Below are 20,372 nucleotides of genomic sequence, written 5' to 3' on the forward strand. Positions count from 1 at the left end.
TAAATATTTCGTAAGCATGTGATGTTATCCGACTTGAAACCAACCGAAATCGGTTTTTTTTTCCACCCCTACTATTTATGTTGCCGCAAATTACTACTATCTTCATTCTTCACTATATGTTTATCCAAAAAAAAATCTTCATTCTTCGCTATATTATTATTAACCACATAACCAATCACTTGTGAATTCCCAATCATTGGGCCTTTGGGCGCCCACCATCTTTTGGGCTCGAGTTAGTTGGTCCATTATCCAGGCCCATTGAGGTAATACCAACCAGAATGACATCTAATCTGAACTATCCATTCTGTGTGCTCCTTGAACCCTAGCAAAACCCGACCCAATCGCAACTAACACAAATCCTTTTCTTTTTTAGGACTTGAACCAATTTAGATTATTGAAAACGAGACTCTAAGGAGTTTATGTTAATCCATGGATATATCCGAAGCAGAAAATCTGGAGGAGAAATTGAGGTCCTTGTCGGTGCAGCTTCAAACAGAGTGTGCCATTTTTGAAAGAATTGTTTACAAAAACAAGAACCAGCACAGAAGGAGCTCTTACTTCCAGTATCTCCTAAAGGTTCCTTTTTTTTTCTTTGTTCTTTTATGGGTTCTGTTATTTTTTTGGATTTTTTGATCCTCTATTTGGTATCCTAGTAAATTGAGGAGAATAAGGGGACGAAATTTTGGAAGTCAATCTGAATGTCGTTGCTTCTGTTGCGGACACAGAAGTGCCCACTTCGATTGTCCATCTGGGTGTTGTTATTTCCATTAAATTTTGAAGCTTTCATATTTGAAGGAATTAGTAGCTGAGAAGTTTTGAGGAGAATAATAGAAGAGCAAAAATTTTCTTTTTTGCAATAGTATTAGAGCTCAATTCAGCTGATCATCTGATTGTTTGTATTAGGCTCTAGTTTTTGAATTTGGTGATAGTTTTATAAGTACTAATGGTCACTATTTCAGTCTTTGTAAATTTTATTTGAATTTATCTTAATGCAGCTTGTCAGCTAAAGCCAGATAATTGGTTTCTGTTATTAATGCATGCTGGGATCCATGTTTGTGGTTTTAGGTTAGGAGGGATCTTAGACTGCTTCAATCGCTTAAATTGGAGGAGATTTTACGTTCCTGCTTTCACGTTATCACTGGAAAGAAACCTAAACAAAAGGTGCATCTCTTAGAAAGGTAGTCCTTCATGTCATTTATATGTGACTTTTGTTATATTAATTGATTCCTTGGAATTTCTAAAGTGGCCAAATCTGAAGCACATGGTATTGATAGATTTGTGGTTTGAATATTCTCCACATTGAGCAGTTGTGTATGGATTTGTTTTTAATTTCAAAGATGTACAAAGTGATAAATATGATTATAGGTTGGCGCATTAAGAAACTAATCACACTTATTATACTTCTCCTTAAATTTTAGTTGTTGGATATACATGGGATACAATTTTGCTGTAGTAAAATGTTCCAACTTCCAAGCCTATTTTTTCCTATGGTTACAGTTATAGCAAGAGAGTATCTTAAGCTTTCTGCAAACTGCTCAAAGTTTTTGTTTATTAGACTACGGTAATCTGGGCAAGCTTTTTAACAATTTTCTTTATTTTTTTTTTCAATATGGCTGTCAAAGATGTGATTGAGTATGCATACTTGGGCATAGATATGCATTCATTTGTATGAAATCATTATCTTTATCGACAGGCACATACATTTTCTCCCTTTCAATGTTCTGGGAATTTTTTGTTTGAAATCAAGCTCACATTTGTCTCTCTTCAATTTAGATAAAATACCTTTCTGGTATGAAGAAGCTCAATTCACTAAAGAGTTAATCTGTTGTTGCTTTATGTATAAACAAATAGGTATCTTTTTTGCATAGACATGCACATTTTGAAATGTAGTGACTAATTTATTCTGCAGTTTGAAGTGGCGAAAATGTGATGGTGGAAAACATAATTTTATGGAGCGACTTCTAGGAGCTGAACGCCTGCTGTCAGAGGTATAGATGTGAATTGTACAACCGTTTTTTACCTTCCTACGCATGGTGACTCCTCAAGTTTTGTTTCTTCTCATTCTTATTAATCATGAAAGAGGGCAAGGCTTTGAAAAGTTGCTCCATGGCAACACAGATTTCATGGATTCTAAACCATAGAAGTAGTCTTTTCAGGAATATGGGGATAAGGCTGCATTTATCTTGCCATTCCCAGACCTCAAAGTGGTGGGACTCTTATGCAATCGATTTGAATTTTTTTAATTTGTGAAAGCCTCTTTATCTTATTGGTGTTGAATGGACTAGTTTGAACTCTTTATCCTCAATGTATTGAGATGTTGATGCCTATGGGGAATAACATGGCATTGATCATAACATTTGTGGTCTTCATCTGATTCTGAAGTTGAACTGCTTAGTTACATCCACCGCGGGTTTTCATTCTTTACTTGTATACTAAGATAATTTAGCTTACGTAATATAATATGTTTGTGTAATTTTGTAGTTAATTTTATTGCCTTAACTAGAAACTACCATGGTATTCTACTCTGACATAATTTGATTTTTTCTTTTTTTGTAGTCCAGTATGATAATTTCTCTCTATTTCTGTTGCAGATGGTTGAGCCAATGTTGAGGGCAGCTACGTATCCTTTTTCCTCTAGTTTTGATGGCTGACACATGACTATGTTTGTTGTCTTCACGATGGATTCTTATCCTTTTTCCAATATTGCAAGAATTTTATTCGAAAAGATGAAGTACATAAAGTTCCTTCCCTATCCTTAGTCACCCAAGGTAGCTCGTCTGTTGGAAGTATTAAAAACTTCCTATCAGATACATGCCTTTTGATCTCACATGGGACTGTTACTAAAGCAATTGACAAGGCTGCATGATAGTTACACTCTCTTAGATGAGTCACATGGTTATCAAATGTGGATACTTTGTTCTGTGTTTCTTCACCCTTGACTGTTACACAGTGAGATATCTATATTGCTCGCCCGTTCTTTCTTTATGGGGTTTTCTCTGATGGTTTTGGCACTGCTTGCACGCCTTCGAGTTTTGGTGCAGCAAGTAAGTACCAACTCTTTCTGTAGAACCACTCAAGAATTAAAAAGGTTGAAGAGTTACCATTTAGTTTGCTGCATAAGATCATAGGCCATAGCATTTATGTTTTATGGAAATGATGATGACATGGATGTGTAATGGTTGACATGGATATGGGAAAATTAATGATGACACTTTCAGGAAAATGAAGGCCTTAAAATCAAGAAGGTATGGTCTTTTGGTGGTTTCAAATGCATTTACTGAAGCATTGCGCCATTTTTCTAGAATATTACCTAATTTCCAGGAAGATGGAAGTGTTTATGCTATTTGCTCAAAACAGGCATCTATTTAGGCCTCTGCGTCTTTTTTTACCTCACATTTATTGTTTTCTGGTACAGATGTTACATGATGTTGTTTTGGTATTCAACACTGTCTCTTCTCTCTCCCAGAAGAAACAATCTGTAAAAATTGCCGAGGAAGGAGTTGAGGTTGTTCTCGTGCATCTATGCTTTCCAAAAATTAATTCTCTCTGGTCGAGCAAATATTTTGTCCATACCCTTGTGGTGATAACTAGGATCCTTTGATTGATGCAGGTGTTTAGAGAATACTACCCTACTAATGTGGAATTTCCCACTCTAGATTGTGTATGGAAGACAGATAAGTTTGTGTTGGTTGAAAGAATGAGTAAGAGCGACCATGAAAGGCAAGATGCAGCTCTTGGAGATGATTTGAGCAGAACATCAACTGTAAAATATTCGAGTATCGAGTCGTTTCTAGGAGGTAAACTATTTACAACATTCCCCTACTAATAGTTTACACATACGGGACTATACTTCCCCTGCTAATAGTTTACACATACTGAACTATACTTATTCCAACGGAAACTTTATTTCAGATGAAGATCCTGGTTTTGAGGTGGTGGCAGCAGACGATGCCAGTGAAGGTCCTGAGTCTCCTTGCGCTGTTAAGGAAGATAGAATCAATCTGTTGGCAAGCCCGTCCAACGAGAATGTTAAAACTCCACAGGTTGAAGATGGTGAGGAAATGCGAGAGGGTTCAGATTCTGCCAGAATTCCCAACAGCAAAGCTCCCGCGGAAGGTGGCTTGCTTGCACCCTCTAGCTCTTCTCAAAGCTCATTCTCCTTGAAACGGAAGTCTGACTCAAACAAAGTGGCCTTCATCTCTGTCAAAAGACCTGCATCCTCATCATCAAATGTAACAGATATCAATCTCAAGGGAGCTGAAGAAGATACTAATGACAAAAAAGATTCATTTTTTGATTTGCTCACTGGTGGAAGCCTCAAAGATAGTCTGTTCTGATATGTATATTTTTTTAGCAGAGGTTTTGATGGTCAAGTACTGGGTTGCACTTGAAAAAAAGAAGAAGAATAGAACACTTATTTTTTGTAAAGATTTTTTTAATTAGGTATTTGTTATTCAACTTCCCTTTTGCCTGAACCACTCCCTTTGGTACTGACCCATGAAAGTCGTCTTACATTTAGTCACAGACCACAAGTCCCACATGTAGGAGTTGTCCTTCGAGCTCCGCTATCTCCGCGTGTTCCAGTTTATCCTCATCGATGCCCTAATGATACGAGCCACACTGTTCCCATGTGTCCGCTCATACGTTATTTTCTTATGGTGCGTTTGGTAGAGGGGTAATGGGGTGTAATGGTTACAAGAGTAATTAAATTTTAAGTTTACTTGTATTTGTTATGTTAGTATAATCTTTACTCCTGTAATAAATTTTAGTAATTGAGCTTATTTTTTATACATAAAGTTTACTGGTATGGGGACTTGTGTAATAAAAAGTAATAGGCAGTTTTACTCTAACCTATTACCCACTTAATTAAATCCCCAAAAAACTCCTCACACATGGTAATTGAAATTAAGCTCCAACGAGAAGAATTTCACACTAGAAACTTATATATATATATATATATATATATAATATGTGTCTGTGTGTATGTATATATATATAAATGCATATGTATCTATATTTTTTAAATTTTGATACATGATAGTCGTAATAATAATAAAAAATAAAATGATCTTACTTTTTTCTAGTTTGATTCATTACAATAATAACAAACAAGGGTAATGGTATTACACCAATAACGTATAGTCGTAACAAACAAGAGTAATGAATGTTTGGGTAAATTTTACACTTCTTTACCAAACAATGGTAACAATATTCTCCATAATTATTATTACCTCTGTAACATTTACATGGGTAATAAATTATATCCCCAAATTCTTACCCCCATACCAAACGCTAGAGTTAAATGAACCTCATGCGTATATGCTCACTTGTATTGATATAACACGATTCTCTGAGACATGCATGGGTTATTGCCTTTACCATGTCACCTAGCCGCACCTTTTTCAACAAGAAGAGTTGTATATATACAAAGGCCATGTGCCACAACTAAAGGCAAAAACAAATTAAAACAGTATGGAGTTCTGGCAATAATTTGTCCTGTCATATGTAGTTGTAACAACCAAGTCAACTATTGTGTGCTCGAACATATCTTACTTAATAAAACTTGTTTTAAAACATGGAAGTTATGACAACCAAGTCAAGTACTGTGTGCTCTGCAAAAAAAAAAAAAGTGTGCTCTTAAGTACCTTATATCAATATATACCTTATCTATGAATATTTCTGCCCAAAACAACCCAAACCCAAGCAAAAAAAAGAAGAAGAAATGGCTACTACTGCAACACTAAAAGTTGATGTTATTGCAAGAGAAACCATCAAACCTTCTTCTCCCACTCCCACCAATCTCAAAACCTTCAAGTTTTCGCTTCTCGATCAAATCACGCCGACCTTGTATTTGCCATTGCTTCTCTTCTACCCTACAAAAGGAGAAGAAGAAGAGAAGCAGTTGCATAGAATCCAGCTTCTTAAGTCATCTTTGTCAAAAATTCTACGCAAGTACTACCCTTTCGCTGGAAGAATCAAAGACCATAACTCGATTGATTGTAACGACGAGGGAGTTATGTTTGTCGAGGCTCGGACAAATTATAATTTGTCCAATCTGCTGCAACAACCTGATCTGAACCAGCTGAAGCAGTTACTTCCTATTGAGTCCATATATGAATCCTCATCAGGTAATTTACTTCTTGTTCAAGTTACCTTCTTGAAATGCGGTGGCATGGCGATCGCGGTGTGCCTTTCGCACAAGCTTGCCGATGCAACCACATTAAGTACATTCACCAAGAATTGGGCTTCTGCTGGTGAGGTAGTTGATCCGGAACTATTTGTTGGAAGCACTCTCTTTCCGCCTGTCGACCACGCGCCGCCTTCTGTTGAAATATTTCCAAGTGAGTGCTTGTACAGAAGATTAATTTTCGACGCCTCGAAAATCACAACACTTAAGGCTGAAGCTGCTAGCACTGTTGTGCAACAACCTACGCGGGTAGAAGCCATAACGGCCCTACTTCTGAAGTGTGCGATGAGCGCAACGAGATCAACCAAAGGGTCTTCGAGGCCATCGTTGTGTATCCATGCCGCGAATATCAGGAAAAGATATTCACCACCAGTGTCAGAATATGCGATTGGAAATCTCATAAGACCAATCATCACCCAAATAGGTAACTCGGAGATTGAATTACAGAGCTTGGTATGTCTACTAAGAGAAAAAATAAAAGAATTTAGCGTAACAGGGGAGGCGGAAAAAGTACTGGGGAGCGTCAACGAGGCAAAGCCGAGTTTCGGAGAAACGAACATGGTGGACACTTATGGTTTCAGTAGTTGGTGTCGGATGCCATTGTACGCAGCAGATTTCGGGTGGGGAAAGCCGATATGGGTTGCACTTACTAACTCGTCTATCCCTAATGTTTTCATACTGGTGGATACCAGAGATGGTGATGGAATTGAGGCTTGGGTTTACCTTAATGAAGAAGAGATGGCTGCATTTGAAAGTGACCAAGAGCTGCTAAGGTTTGCTTCAGTGAACCCTAGTGTCATCTTTTAGATGAAAATGATAGATTCTGAAAAATTGGACATCTGATCATGGCTACTGGAAGATAGTTTTTTGGACGGAATTAGTATAGCATAACCTAGCGGTGTTAAATCAATAAATCACATGAACTCGAAATCTTAATCGGCTCATGTGGTTTGCGGGTATTACATGTGGCCCATTGGTTTACTGTTAGGGTGGAGTCCTATGAGCTGTGCTTTCTGTGGGTTCTCGTCGGCAAAAAAAAATGAACTCGATCGGAAGGTTTTCTCACTGGAGCAATACCCGTATAGCCAAACGTTAGATTTTGGTCCAACTTACCATTTCATCATGTGGGAAACTTTTGTACACGGACTTATCAGCCCAAGTTTAGTCTCATATCGGATGTCCAAAGGACAAACTTAAATGATATCGTTATCGGTTAAAAAAAAGGTCTAGCATACTGTCAATGCATATCCTTCATACTTACTTCAGCATTTGCTTCTTTGCCATGGAACAGAGCATTGTGGAAAATTGCTACTCAATTAGTAACCATTTTGATTTCAAGGTTCAAGGAGTCTAAACCACAACCACATTCATTTCTTCTCTGCTACAGCTTCCCTAATCCAATTAGCAGTAGTTTTGATAATCCTTTTCATGGTTTGCGTCGAACTTCGCGGAACACAATTCTCTGCGCATGAATCGTCAACTATGTGATAAGCAATTGTGAGAAGACTCCCACATTCTTCTTCTTTTCCGTTTGCTGTAATTGCCCTGTCAGGAAGAACAGCAAACCCAGATGGTAAAACAAACACAGAGTCTGCATTTCCTCCATTAAGAATCATTGACATGGCTCTAATGTCCATCGGGGCGTATACGATGTAGGATCCAGTAGGGTCTGTGAAACTCTCTTGCAAGTACAGAGTAGCTACTCTGTTTCGACAAGCCTAGAAATCGGAAAAAAGTTTCTGTTAATACAAATTCTAGTTTCAGATCATATGGACAAGATGAACAAAATGAAGAAATGGTACTTACATCCACTTGAATGATCGACACACGGTTTTCTGGATTTTTACTGGTGGTAATGATGTGTGCAACTTCTTCGATGGTATTATCGCGTGAAAGTAGATCCCACTGCATCAAACAACAAAATATGTAACCACAAACAAGACCATCTACATCGGCTTTTCTTAACAGATTCTCTATATTTACAAATAAAAGTTCACTTTCTACATATTTATATGGAGTATCAAATAGTGAATTTTTAGAGTAACTGACGTGGGCCATATTTTACCCAAAACTTAACCTAGAACTCTAAATTTAGAGTGCAGTACGGGTTTACAGCATCTGCTGTGGATGCTCACACCGGCTTTTCTTAACAGATTCTCTATATTTACAAATAAAAGTTCACTTTCTACAGATTTATATGGAGTATCAAATAGTGAATTTTTAGAGTAACTTACGTGGGCCATATTTTACCCAAAACTTAACCTAGAACTCTAAATTTAGAGTGCAGTACGGGTTTACAGCATCTGCTGTGGATGCTCACACCATATGAAATACGACATTTTCTTCCATGAAACAACAAATTTCTTCATACCTTGCTTCTAGACTTCTCGTCGCGAAGAAAATCGAATACTCTCTTAGGAGGGGATGGAAGTTGTAGTGAAGTAGTGAAGATTATTGTTGTAATAGGAGGCTTTCCAGGTATATTTATTGAGTTCTTGATCATAACCTTGATGTCTTGAGCACCTTTTACACACAATGGCTTCCAAATATTCTCAGTAGAAGCATTCACTTCGACGCAGAACGTTCTCGTCAGTCTCTCAGCTAGCTTCAATAGACTCTCTCTACCTTCTTTAGGTACTAAAACTGCGGAAACAACGACTATTAACATTTAAGTATCAAACTAATAACACTAATTAATTGTACTAAATCTTAGGCAATGATAACAAGATTTTCCACCATCATTACTCAAAGGATTCGTAGCGGTTGTTAGGGCTGAAATCCTCTCACAATGTCGAACTAAGGTCGCTACCCAGCGCTGGGCGCTGAACGCGAAACCAGATGAGATAATTGGCTCGAAGATACTGTGAATTGATCTGTTATTTGCTTGTACATGCTCAACCCATGTAACCTAAGAAGAAAAGAAATAGATAACACATATGGAAGAAGTTTGTGCAGACTATTTTCCTTCAACTGTGCGCTAAGTGCCCTCCACCCGGCCTACCCCCACCCCGCACAACATTTATTTATTTCAGGATAATATCCTATCTCCCCGACTCGAACCTATGACCAAATACTCCCCCACTCACTCCCATCACCAAGAGGTCATGGGTTCGAGTAGGGAAGACGGAATATTATACTGAAATAAATAAATAATGTGCGAGGCAGATCCAGAGGTATTGAGTACCCATTTCCTTATAGTGTGACGGAAAATAGTCCGCGCAAAGTTGAATAATAAAATTGTGGTTTTATGCATCTATATATATGTACCTTAGAGCCTCCATTTAGGGTTTCTTGGATTAAACATCCAGATGGTTTTCTTTTATATCTCAAGAGTGGAAAAGTAAAGTCCTCCAGGGATACATCAACGACTCCCCAGGTTGCACAATCCAGTTGCTTACAATACCTTGCAAAATGGCACTCCCTACTACTAACAAGTGCTGTAGGAATATGAAATTCTGCAGACATCTGTAACAACAGAGAAAAATGTTGTATGATTAACTATATAGAACACGGATTCGGGGAGCTTTGCAATTCGAGCGGTAGAGTCTGAAATTTTAATCCGAAGGTGTGGGAAAAAAGTGTTACTTTTCACACCGTTAAATGCTAATTTCAGACTCTGTCGAATTGTAGAGTTCGGAGTATCATTACCACTATGATGTTTCCATGTTCGGTCCCCGCTTCTCCGGTCGATAGGACTCCTAACAAGGTTGCTCTTGAGATAATATTGGCAAATGTGGATGACCATTGTTTCTGAATCAGTATCAAATCAAAAACAAAACCACAATATGTCATGTTGCTTAATTTGAACTTCATCTATATATATATATATATATATAGCTAGTGAAAACGTACCACATCCATGAGCAATTCGACAAGATTCACCGGACTCATTCGAACAAATCCGGTTTCTCTTGAAGCTTCTGTTTTCAAATCATCTTGTTCTAATGGTGGTAATTGGGACTGTTGGCCTCCATTTGGTAATTCATCATTTCTGCCATCTAAGCTCGTCATAGATGGAACCTCTACCATTTTCATTATCTCTTCCATCGTAGCATCAGTAGAGCAAAAATTTTGTAAATACTCAACCCTATTCAAACTCTCCATTCCACTATTTTCAGGACAATTTATCCACAATGGTGCTCCAAGAAGAGCCATTTCCCTCAACTCTTCCATGGCCTCCAACACGGTTTCAGCGACCTTTTTCCTGTGCGTGTCAGCGTTCATCGAGACTGCCATAAGTAGGTCTCTTGCGTGGTATTTACTCAGAGTAATGCTGGTGGATGGATCCGAATCAACTGGAAAAGTGTTGGCATTATAAGGTGATTGTTCTTGATGAGGAGGGCGAGGAGGGCTAATTATATGTTGAGGTGAGTGAACGTATTCCTCGTCGTCGATCTGTGGCAAAAGGAAAAAGAGAAACCAAGAACGAACATTAAACATATGATAAAGAAAATTAATTACATATGTGAAGAATGAATTAACTCTAAGATCTTCAAAACAAACATGACAATCTTCCTATGATTTGATGACAAAATGGGGATCAAAGAAAATTAGATCAACAAGTCTTACTTCTAACAAGGAATATATTAGTTAGTTAGACGTTAGTGAAAGCATGACTTAATGTTTGGCGGACATTTCACTTGGGAAAAGTCATGATTTTTTGTTGTTTGTTAGAAAGAAAATGTTAGTGTTGGAAAGGAAAGTTCTGAGATAAAAAAGGAATACTTTAGTCCATTTTAAGGGGAACAAAGTTGGTCTCAAGCAAACATAAGAAAACTATCTATCTTTCTTTTTTTAACCGAGAAACACACCATACAAACTTGTCTTTTAAATATTCTATAAGGGCTTAAACTAAACTCGGGCAATCAGGCCCTTATGCACAGATATTTCCCACCTAATGATAGGATAAATTAGGTCAAAACTCAATACGTGATCACAAGTTATAGCAAGTTAGCTAGGGTTTTTTTTATTTGGTTTTTCATTACTACAATCATTCATTCACTAGACATATTATTAGCCATTAATTGCACAGAAAATGAAAAAGAATCTCTTTATTGCCCTAAGATCTTGTGCGAATAATTTTATGTTGTGTGACATTTTTGTACCTGTTGAGGCTGTAATCCTAATCGCACAGCTGAGGAAGTTAGTGCTCGAGTACTATAGCTGAAAATTCAACAACCCAACATCAATAATTAGGATCAAAACAATATTTTTCAGAAGTTTCACGGATCTCAACGTTTTTTCTCCCGATTATCTCAAATACTGAGATGGACACACACGATTTCAAATAGATCTTGTGGCGCCTACGATTTTACATGGATGTGTGCGACGTCCATTTATGCATATGGGATAAAAAAAATATAGAGGATCCTTAACATTTTCGATATTTTTTGTACCAAAAATAGAGATACTTACCCCTCCACAGCCCTAACTTCACTTTCATTGTCTCCAAATTCACCAGTGCCAAAGCTGCGCTCTTGGATCAGAACACCATCCATGGTTTTTGTCTGTTGCACCATTTGTGTTAGTTTTTATACATGATGAGTGAAATTCTCAACTAATTTGTCAACAAAGACCTATATATATGTTAGGTTGCACCATTTGCGTTGTGCTGGCATTTGCTTACTAAAGTTATCACCTACCCAAGCCCAATGGGCCGTACCCAGTTCATTACTATAGATCGGCCCACTGAAATTTGTGAACTGGGTAAGGCCCATTTGGGCATTGGATGCATACTATGAGAGAATGGCCTTACCTAGTTCATTAATTTCAGTGGGCCGAGCCAGAGTATGCGGCCCATCATGAACGTTGTTCTTACTAAAGTTAATAAGAAGACAAGAATATTCATGATCAGCTTACATAAAAGTTTGTAACTTTGAGGAGGTGTTGAGGGCCTTTAGGCCTTGAGGCCATGTCAGGAACGAAACTGCTAAATTAAATCTGTCACTTGATTAAAGAAAGCACTGGCTTTCGGTTCCCAATTGACCGCATGGTAAATAAATGAACACCCACCACTAGACCATCACCCAAATAGTTTAATGATTCGTAGTTAAAGCATTTAGTGACAATAAGTAATTGTAATTAAAGAAAACTTAATATGCTATTGTTAGCGATTCCTCAAAGCATTTTTGTGAAAATAAGTAATTTAATTAAAGAAAACATAATCATTCATAATTACAAGACATAAAATTATTTCTTTAGCTCCGTAATTAAGTTCATTAGAACAATTTCCAATTTCAATTATCTATATATTCCTTCTCAAGAATTGGTCAAAACCTATGAACAAACATGGACAATATTTGAAAATATGATGATGTGATAGTGATTGATTACTGGCATAGCATTTTTTGTTGCCTTGTTATCCACTAAAATTGATGATTCACTGGAACAGAATGGGATGACCAATTCTACTGCATTTCAAAACCCTAGAGACTCATCAATTCTACGTTACATTGATCCCTACTTAACGCTCCATATTTTGGGAAGAAGTTGCAGTCACAAATCGCTTTCAACAAGTCCATATATTGTATGTATGTATATAGATGTTTATGCACAAGTGCTGTGGTACCAAACACTGGAAAAATACCTACAAATTGTGTATTTGCTGTACTTGGTCTAACTTATTAGTCAAATTTTTGGTGTCTTGGACTCTCCTTACGTGTGATAACTTGTCTGTTTTTGTATAGTTATAATTTCTTGTAGAAGCCAAAGAAATTGACCAAAGTCATACCTGCATTTAAAGCTTTGTTTGTTTTCATGCAAGTTGAGGGGGTTTTTTTTTCCTATCTAGGAAAATATGTCACCAATAGAGTTTTTGTGATATGAAAGTTACAAAAAAAATTTCCATTGCTATATATGCACGAGTCAATGAGATTTTTTCACCTGAAGGTTCGGAAGAAGAAGAAATCTCCTACCTCAATGATTGCTTAGGAGAGAGTTTGTTCTTTTTAGAACTTGTGGGTTAATTCCTATGTGAGTTTGCAAAATCAATTTACACTCTATTAGATTGCCCGTGAGTTTATCCATTGCACAAAGGATAGCTGCGAGTTCTCACGATTAAAAAAAAAAAAAATCAATTAGGTCTAATTTAGGTATTGTTTAATATATTTATAATGACTAATTAATTTGTCTTTATTTGCAATTGAGTGTCTGGATACATGTTGAAAAGTAAGTCATAGGCCGCACGTGGGGCATGAATGGACATGCGTATCAACTTTCAAGGTCTTGATGAAGATGGTTGACTAATTGAAAGAGGCATTTCTCTAACCATGACAAAAAAAAATCTCATGAGAATTCAATCTTTCAACAACAAAAATACAATAATACTTTGACCTAAATTTAGTAATTAACAAGTTTTCTTGAGAAATCATGTTCTAATGGACCCCATTAACGAGACTAAGCCCAATATTATCACTCTAATTTTTCTTTGATTAGCCGGATTGAATCTTTTAGTTGAGAAACTTAAATTCAATTTACTAATAGTGCTAATGTTGTCACGGATGATGACTTTGATTAAAACCAAAAAGTATAAAATATACAAGAGATGAGAGTAAGTCTAAGCCCCCTATTTTAGTACATTGAATAAGTGTTTTAAATCAGAACAAAATCTCAAACTAAGAATGTCAAAGATAAGATGCAAAGTCCATAGATAGATTATTATGTGGAACTACGTACTAAGGTTAGGTAAGTTTAGGGTTTTAAGAACCTTGTAATTAGGCTAATTAAGGGATGTGTAAGGTCATGCTAGAATTAATGGACATTATATGATTCTTGTGAGCATGACCCCTCATCAAATTGTCCTTGTTTTTGCAATTAGATGTTGAATATATGGAAAGGTTAGTTCAACAAGGTTAAATAATGATCGCAAACCATAGACCATTCAATTTCTATTTTGGTAGATGTGATTATAGCTAGCTTCTTCAATGGATTAATTTGCTTTTAGGGTCTTTTTGTTTAGCTTAAATGGGATACAATATTGTCAGAAAAATAGATGGCTTAGTAGGCTGTGAGAGGAGACATTATTATATCTAAAATTATTTTCTTTTGAAAAGGAAATTAAAGAAAACCATCGACAAAATATCTGTTATTACAGCTTCCTTGAGCCAAAAAGGCTCATAGGGTAATCTCCATACTCCAAGAACTGAACATGTTAAAGCAAATCTAACAATATCATGAGCTACCTTATTGGTACTCCTGGGGCTAAATATGACATGATTAAGTGTCGGCACCTTCTCCCCGAGCTTAATTTTGTTAAAATTATATGTTCCATTAATGTTCATTAATTTTTAATTCAATCATTCTTGGAAAATATTCCTTAATATGTCACCTAGTACATTCCATGTAGATGAGCCAAAACATAAAAGAGACTTATCTCTCATCAATATAAATAATTATCTTTCAATATTTTTGCTTTTTTTTTCCTGTTTTAAATTAGGTGAGAGCAGTAGTTAATTAGGCTTATCTCCAATTAGGTTTATAATAATAATGTGGTCAATTGCCTAACCCTTTTGAAAATGATATTAACAGTCTAATTAATTATTCAAGGTCAGCCAATGACAACAGAAGCATGAAGTCATATAACTTGTTCTTGCTTAATTTCTTAAACTTTTGTACTATTTTCAACAAATAGTTTATGCTTAATTATTTGTGGCTGAGGTCAATAATCATCACACCTAGGTCATTCTATCTAATGATTAGAACCCTGGTATCAATTTTTTTTTTCCAAAGGATGACCTAGAAAATTAAATATTCAATCAACGTGGCAGCAAGAAGTATTCCTCTCTGTTCCTTATGTCATTGCAGGCCAAAGAATGTTATGGACAAATATGAGAGCATCTAATTGAGATGTATAATTAGGATAGATCAAGTTAACTGGAATGATTAGTTACAAAAAATTCAAATGTAAGTGATGTTTTATACGTATAAATTCGAATATTGGAGAACACGTGGTCGAGTTAATTAGGGATAAATCTTTTCCGATAGGATGATTGACACTCATTTAATTGACGAAACACATTTGATTAAGAAAATGTAGTGAAGTATGACCTGATGGCTCAAGTTTAAACTCATATAAAATGTTCAAAGAATAAAATTCTATGGTGTCGTTCTCAAATACCAAAAAAATAAGATTTACATGAAACTTAAAATACACGGTTATTTTGTTACAAAGGAATTAATTGGTCCAACTTGGTTTGATTGCTAATGACTAACTAAAAGCATAGAGTAGAATCAAAAGTGAACCTACCTACTTAATTTATTTCAAGTATGTCGGCAAACTAATTAAACAGTAGTCTATGTTGCAAAATCTCCTAATCTACTATGTAATTAAACAAAGGTCGTCCAAACCGACATTAACTTCTCCGACTCACTATATATTTGTGCCCCACAAACAAAGATTCCAAGCAACATAGCACATTATTATCCTATTTCTTATTATTCTTTGATTTGTTTTCTCCCCTATATATATATACACACACACACACAACATAAATATTTCCTAATAGAGCTTCTTCTCTAACACCCAACACATCATTTTCTTCCAATCAATCTATCTATCTTGTTGTTTATCTTTAGATCATATGGAAAACACAATGAATTCTTCAAGAAAAACAATCTCTTATAGTGAAAGAACAAGTGATCATGAGTCTCAAGAGGAGAGTGGGTGGACTATGTACTTTGACGATTTCTTTAACAACAGCAACAACAATGAAGAGAGTTCTTTCTCTTTTGAAGATCATGATTATGGTACTAAAAGCTCTTCTCTAGTATCCAATGCGGCTTCTTCGGTCGCCAAGAGATTTTCTTGTAATGAGCAGGAAGATGTTGTTGGGATACAAATAATGGAGAAAAGATCATATAATCGATCATTGAGCTTCAAGAAGAGAAAAACTAAAGGTGGTTTGGTTGATGATGCTTTGGAAGATACTGCTAGCTCTCCTGTTAATAGTCCCAAGGTCAGACTATTTTTTTTTTTCAATAATCTTTGTGGGTTTTTACATATAAAGTCAACTGTTTAATGGGTTTTCTTTTTTGCTTGTTTTAATTTTGAAATTGTATTATATATTAATATATATATATATATACACAGGTTTATAGTATGATGATGAACAAGCCGGAGAACCAGAAAGAGAAAGATGATAGCTTGCAGAGTTATAATGATCAGGTCAAAGAACTAATCAATGAAGTCTTTTGTGTGTGTGTTTAGGGTTAGGTCGTTGTTCCATTCTGTCTCTTTTTCTTAACAAATAATGCATAAATGGGGGGTTTTTGTTGCTTTTGTAGGAGAAAGGAAGCAATTCAAGGAATAGTGATGTTTCATGCACAGAATTGAAGAAAAGGGGTCTTTGTTTAGTTCCTTTGTCTATGGTACTCAATCATCTTGGTTGATCAAATTTTATCTTTCATTTTTTTCTGTTGTCTCCCTAGCTATATATATATATATATATACCTCTCTGTGTGAACCAAAACTGGTAGCCTTTCATGAACAAAATGATGATATTAATTGTTGCTCTATTCATGTATGTATGTATGCATACATAATGAGATTAAGGCCCTTCAGCATGATCTATATCAATCAATGGATCATATTTCATGGATACACCATATATGGAAGGAAAGAGGACGTGAATTGTTATTGATTAAAGGTTAGACAAAAAAAAACAATACAAGATGGAGTGCCCAATTGCTTTTAGGTAGAAAATGAATTATGTAAATGGAAATTAAAGAAGAAATTGTAAATTTTGTATTGAGGGAACCCATTGAGGAGTCAATCTACCTTGAGACCCACCCCTACATAGTAAATCTCAAAAGCAAAATCTAGCCTTACATTCTCGATGCCATGTAAATCATGGTTCTCTAGAATCGAACTCATGACCTCCTGCACCTACTCACCCCGCTTGACTCTAGAATATGTTCGCTCGAGAAACTCGTACATGAATATTTATGTAAGTCTAAAATTCCACATCAGTTTGGCATGACCAAATTCCATGTCATTTATCAACAAAGTTTGGCTTCCCTCACATTCTAGATGCATATAAATAAAATCTTGAGAGTAAATTGACATATCCACAGGTAATTGGATCGAGCTCAAAGAAGACAATATCTCATTTGAGCTTAGCGCCTCACTAGGAATTTCAACAATTTACATTATCTATACATACATAGCATGTGATGTGGTACTATCTCTTTCAAAGTGTATCATGATATATCACTATCATTGTTAATTTGTTATTGCACCACGCACGAGTGCATGATTGAATGATTTAACTAATGCAACTCTTAGGAATTCCTTCTTTTGACTGCTCTTCTTCTTGATAGCAACTACTTGTATATACATTTCAACATTTCGTACATTAAACAGAGAAGTGTTGGCGGTGACATTGGAAATGAATGCATTTGTTGTACGAGAGAGGAATATTGTTGCCTCACGCTTTAACATTCTTTGGATGAAACGATTCCTAGTGTGACAAAGACTAATACTTTTAGCGAAAATAATAAAGAACGCAGTAAAAATGATAAAGATCGCAGCAGCTAGGATCCCAGTTATCCTATCCATTGAGTTGGATGCACATTATTCAAGTGAATTAGTGGGTTCCATATGTCCCAAAGGATGCGCGCATATGAAATCCTGTGCGTACAACTCAACAGCTGGGATAACTAGAATACCAACTGTTGTGATGTCTATCATAACTGTATTTTTAGACTTGTATGGTAGTCATAGGAGGTCTTGGTTCGATTCCTCAATTCTACATCAAATATAGAGGTAAGAAAAGAAGTATGGAAGATAGGATTTTGCATGCGCTGCCTAGAGTTCAAGTAAGATGTGGGTTATGCTAATCCGACGTGAGACAAAGTCTTAACATAAATTTAATTATTCCTTCTATGCATTCTTTTTTACATGGTGAAAAGTATACAAATCCATTAGTGCATAAAAATTCATTCTTGACTGCAAGTAATACCACCCCAGCACCCAGTTGCGTGCAGAAAGGGAAATTGGAAAAACAATAAAGAATAAGGAAAATCGAAAATAAGGACGATAATAGTTTAAATTCCACTGCTAATAACAATAAGAGATGAAGCAACAAGTGCTCCAAAGAACCCAATGGAACCAACGTGGACAGAAGAGGCAGTGTTTTTGGGTGGTGAACTGACTGGAGCTGGAGTTGGGTTGGTCTCCGCTGTCCCTGAAGGCACCAGAGCGGGAGCCGAAGCCATCGGAGAAGGAGGAGATGCTGTTGTTGTCTGGTTAGTGCTGGAAGACATGTTGCTTCTGTCAGCCAAAACAACTACCACCAGCTTTTGATTTTTCTGACAGTTATCTTTGTTTCCACTAATGAAATAGTGAGGACCAGAATGACTGAAAGTGAAGACAGTGTGGCCAGTAGAGTATTTGTGGAGAGGTGATGTTGTAGTGCAATTGGAGTAATCCTCCCTGGTCACTTGAAGCACTGAGTCTTGCCCAGGTGGGTAGTTAAACACTGCACAATTTGAATATGCCTAATTAGTTTATTCATGAGATTAAGTTACAAGAAATAGAAGGAAATCATGAACCACTTAGGTGAAAGCCTAATTGGTTAGAATCTTGCCCGAGATAGAGGGTTCAATTCTAAGTTGGCGCCAGGCCGCCAATACCACCAAACGATTTGCACGTGGGCATCTGCCCAACTAACTAGTCGGGTGGGTTTGCTTGTGCCTAACTCAACCCGAATTTGAATTTAGTAGATTGTCCAACGCACGCTTGTTGAGTTGTTCTCGATTACCCAAAAAAATAAAGATTGAAGGAAATGAATTGACTACTTACCGATGGAGTCTCCGATTTGGAATCTGTTATGCTCTGCCCATTGATTATAGTTTATTGCACTGCTATTGCCAGTCAGAGTCCAGCTTGAGCCACCAACAATGAACTCCCTTGCACTACTTGTTCTCACCAACAACATGAGACTTGACAGCCAAAGCAAGACATGAAAGCTTCTTGTTATGGTAGTGTGAGCCATTTTGGACCAAATATGTAGAGAGAGAGATTGAGCCAAAATGTATGAAGTTTAGGGTGTGAGAAGAATGCATTGAAGGTGGGTGGGTTTTGTAGGCAAAGTTTGGATTCAACTTTACAAAACAGTGACAATGAAGCTTTTGGGTACTTTGGATTTCTTGGGTTCCAGTGGAAAGTATATATTTTATGCACTTTTTGTAAAGCTGAGAGGTTGTGCATGTATTTTATAACTTGGGTTTATGAATTTATACTTTGCTTGACCATTACTAGGAATATTCACATGTAATCTCGTGCCTTACTTGAACTACAATGCTATCAATAGTTGTAGGGCCAAATAAATTAGCATATGAGGAGTAAAGCTGGAGGTCATGACCCTAAAAAATGTAGAGAGAGATTGAGCCACAATCTGTAAATTGTGCTTTGGAACCATTACAAGGCTATTAGCAAATATACAAATTTTCTATTAGTGACATAACTATTGGGGCCAAATTTGATACAAGGCCCAAATCCAGTTCAAAAGCTCTCCATAAGCAAAGTATAAACATGTTCGTAGGCCTCAAGAGACTCCATTAGACCCAGAACCAAAACCCACCACCTTAAACCGTCACCTCACAGGCCCAAAGGATCTGACATAACTTATATCACATGGCGGGTTCCACAAAACGTCTATAAATTTAGGGATTTACACCTTGATAGACCACAAGGTTAACAAACTCTCACTCTCTCTCTACAATCCACTTTCTCGCTCTAAGTACACCAATGGACCACCGCAAAACATCAGGAAAAGACTGCATAACACCTCCCTCAATAATATTCACTCTACACGACGCTCTTAGCACTCCATAAGCCATGCTCATTCTTTGTGATGCTCCTAGCATTCCATCGGCAATGTTCACTCTATGCAAGGCCCTTAGCATTCCCTTGACCAACGCTCTCTATGGAGGCGCTCTATGCTTGACCTAAATTTGAGATAAAGCAATTTTCTCACCCTGGCCCATGGGCCTATAAAATTGCCCAAACTTGCGCTTTCATTGGACCGGGCCGTCCACAAAGTCGATGATAAGTAGAGAAGTTTTTTTGTAAGCCCAATATAGAGAAATTCAACATATAGAACCAGATAGGACCCTTTCAATTTCGGCCCATTGGGCTCGCGAGTCTCGACTTCTCACTCTTACGAACAGTCTGCACATCATTCCA

At 36.7% G+C, this 20,372-nt stretch overlaps 5 protein-coding genes across 6 annotated transcripts; 3 read left to right on the top strand and 2 right to left on the bottom strand.

Annotated features, from left to right (window-relative positions):
• The first annotated feature begins 316 nt into the window (after window positions 1–316).
• Window positions 317–4,463, top strand: LOC119988370. 2 transcript variants are annotated; one of them, XM_038833385.1, is made up of 9 exons: window positions 317–576; window positions 1,066–1,178; window positions 1,910–1,988; window positions 2,592–2,620; window positions 2,951–3,044; window positions 3,219–3,245; window positions 3,416–3,505; window positions 3,611–3,797; window positions 3,913–4,463. In XM_038833385.1, the coding sequence occupies exons 1-9, from the start codon at window positions 430–432 to the stop codon at window positions 4,335–4,337; spliced, it is 1,191 nt and encodes a 396-aa protein (XP_038689313.1). In that variant the 5' UTR covers window positions 317–429; the 3' UTR covers window positions 4,338–4,463. The 2 variants fall into 2 exon arrangements, with proteins under 2 accessions (XP_038689313.1, XP_038689314.1); XM_038833386.1 differs by lacking the exon at window positions 3,219–3,245.
• A 1,259-nt stretch (window positions 4,464–5,722) lies between these two features.
• On the top strand, window positions 5,723–6,994 carry LOC119989384 (stemmadenine O-acetyltransferase-like). Its single transcript, XM_038834867.1, has one exon. It carries the CDS (start codon window positions 5,723–5,725, stop codon window positions 6,992–6,994), a length of 1,272 nt encoding a protein of 423 aa, XP_038690795.1.
• A 560-nt stretch (window positions 6,995–7,554) lies between these two features.
• Window positions 7,555–11,706, bottom strand: LOC119989385 (homeobox-leucine zipper protein PROTODERMAL FACTOR 2-like). The gene is made up of 9 exons (XM_038834868.1): window positions 11,603–11,706; window positions 11,293–11,350; window positions 10,040–10,582; window positions 9,836–9,937; window positions 9,455–9,652; window positions 8,912–9,095; window positions 8,559–8,830; window positions 7,994–8,092; window positions 7,555–7,905 (listed from the first exon to the last, which is right to left on the bottom strand). Exons 1-9 carry the CDS (start codon window positions 11,704–11,706, stop codon window positions 7,555–7,557), a joined length of 1,911 nt encoding a protein of 636 aa, XP_038690796.1.
• Window positions 11,707–15,621: 3,915 nt separating this feature from the next.
• Window positions 15,622–16,784, top strand: LOC119990226 (vascular-related unknown protein 4-like). The gene is made up of 3 exons (XM_038836117.1): window positions 15,622–16,140; window positions 16,275–16,349; window positions 16,469–16,784. The coding sequence occupies exons 1-3, from the start codon at window positions 15,766–15,768 to the stop codon at window positions 16,571–16,573; spliced, it is 555 nt and encodes a 184-aa protein (XP_038692045.1). The 5' UTR covers window positions 15,622–15,765; the 3' UTR covers window positions 16,574–16,784.
• A 1,245-nt stretch (window positions 16,785–18,029) lies between these two features.
• On the bottom strand, window positions 18,030–19,239 carry LOC119989928 (early nodulin-like protein 3). The gene is made up of 2 exons (XM_038835700.1): window positions 18,987–19,239; window positions 18,030–18,663 (listed from the first exon to the last, which is right to left on the bottom strand). Exons 1-2 carry the CDS (start codon window positions 19,177–19,179, stop codon window positions 18,230–18,232), a joined length of 627 nt encoding a protein of 208 aa, XP_038691628.1. The 5' UTR covers window positions 19,180–19,239; the 3' UTR covers window positions 18,030–18,229.
• Window positions 19,240–20,372: the final 1,133 nt, after the last annotated feature.

The sequence above is a fragment of the Tripterygium wilfordii genome, chromosome 21 (assembly GCF_013401445.1).
Source record: "Tripterygium wilfordii isolate XIE 37 chromosome 21, ASM1340144v1, whole genome shotgun sequence".
NCBI classification, from domain to species: domain Eukaryota; kingdom Viridiplantae; phylum Streptophyta; class Magnoliopsida; order Celastrales; family Celastraceae; genus Tripterygium; species Tripterygium wilfordii.